The 758-nt window shown below is 48.9% G+C and overlaps 1 protein-coding gene across 1 annotated transcript; it reads left to right on the top strand.

The window, feature by feature from the left end:
* Positions 1 to 263: 263 nt before the first annotated feature.
* On the top strand, positions 264 to 551 carry H310_12456 (hypothetical protein; the record flags this gene model as incomplete). The annotated part of the gene is made up of 1 exon (XM_008879509.1): positions 264 to 551. The coding sequence occupies one exon, from the start codon at positions 264 to 266 to the stop codon at positions 549 to 551; it is 288 nt and encodes a 95-aa protein (XP_008877731.1).
* Between the last annotated feature and the right edge of the window lie 207 nt (positions 552 to 758).

Raw genomic sequence — 758 nt, 5'->3', positions numbered from 1 at the left:
ATCGGTGTCAACGTCAATAGTAGTACCTTTAAGTTTCCAAACTTCGTTACCCAACACTCCGATGTCCCAGTACTGATTTCCCCCCCGCTAGCCGAACGGGCTTTGCTTTATGATTTTTAGAAATGATTATTATTGAACGTGAGAGGTATTTCAAACTTTCAAACGAACTTGCAAATCAAAATTGCGAAGTACAATCAACATGAAGCTCCGGATGACACTTGTGGAGAAGCATGAACTATACGCCAGGCACATAAGCCAACCTGATGCATCGTACTCTGCTTTGGCTGTGTGGGCTGCTGAAACCTTTTGTCTCGCGTCCACGCCGACCAAATCAACAATATTTCATGTTATCAAGAACTACCAAACGCAAAGTCTGCGTGCCGATAAGCACAAGCGCACCAAAAACCAAGGCGTCACGCTGCCCGAAGTCGAGACAAAGCTTGTCGAGTGGGTTCTTCGTTGCGAAGAGCTTGGCATCTGCATCACTGGGGACATCATTCGCCAACAAGCGCACGCCTTCTCCAACGAACTTGGCGCCCAGACTGGTCTGAAGTTCTCCAAAGGGTGGCTCTACAAGTTTCAGCGTAAACATGGATTCACCAGCAAGGTGCAACACGGCGAAGCAGGATCAGTACCGCGCGAAACTGTGAACGTTGGGCGTAAAGACGTCCTGAGCACAACGGCGGGTTATTCGGCTGACAACGTGCTGAACATGGACGAAACCTCGTTCTTTTACTGCTTGTCGCCCCATCGTTCGA

The sequence above is a fragment of the Aphanomyces invadans genome (assembly GCF_000520115.1).
Source record: "Aphanomyces invadans strain NJM9701 unplaced genomic scaffold supercont1.39, whole genome shotgun sequence".
In the NCBI taxonomy this organism is placed as follows: Eukaryota; Oomycota; class Saprolegniomycetes; order Saprolegniales; family Verrucalvaceae; genus Aphanomyces; species Aphanomyces invadans.
Note: the sequence above shows the minus strand (reverse complement) of the source record. Positions and strands in the feature narration are given on the sequence as shown.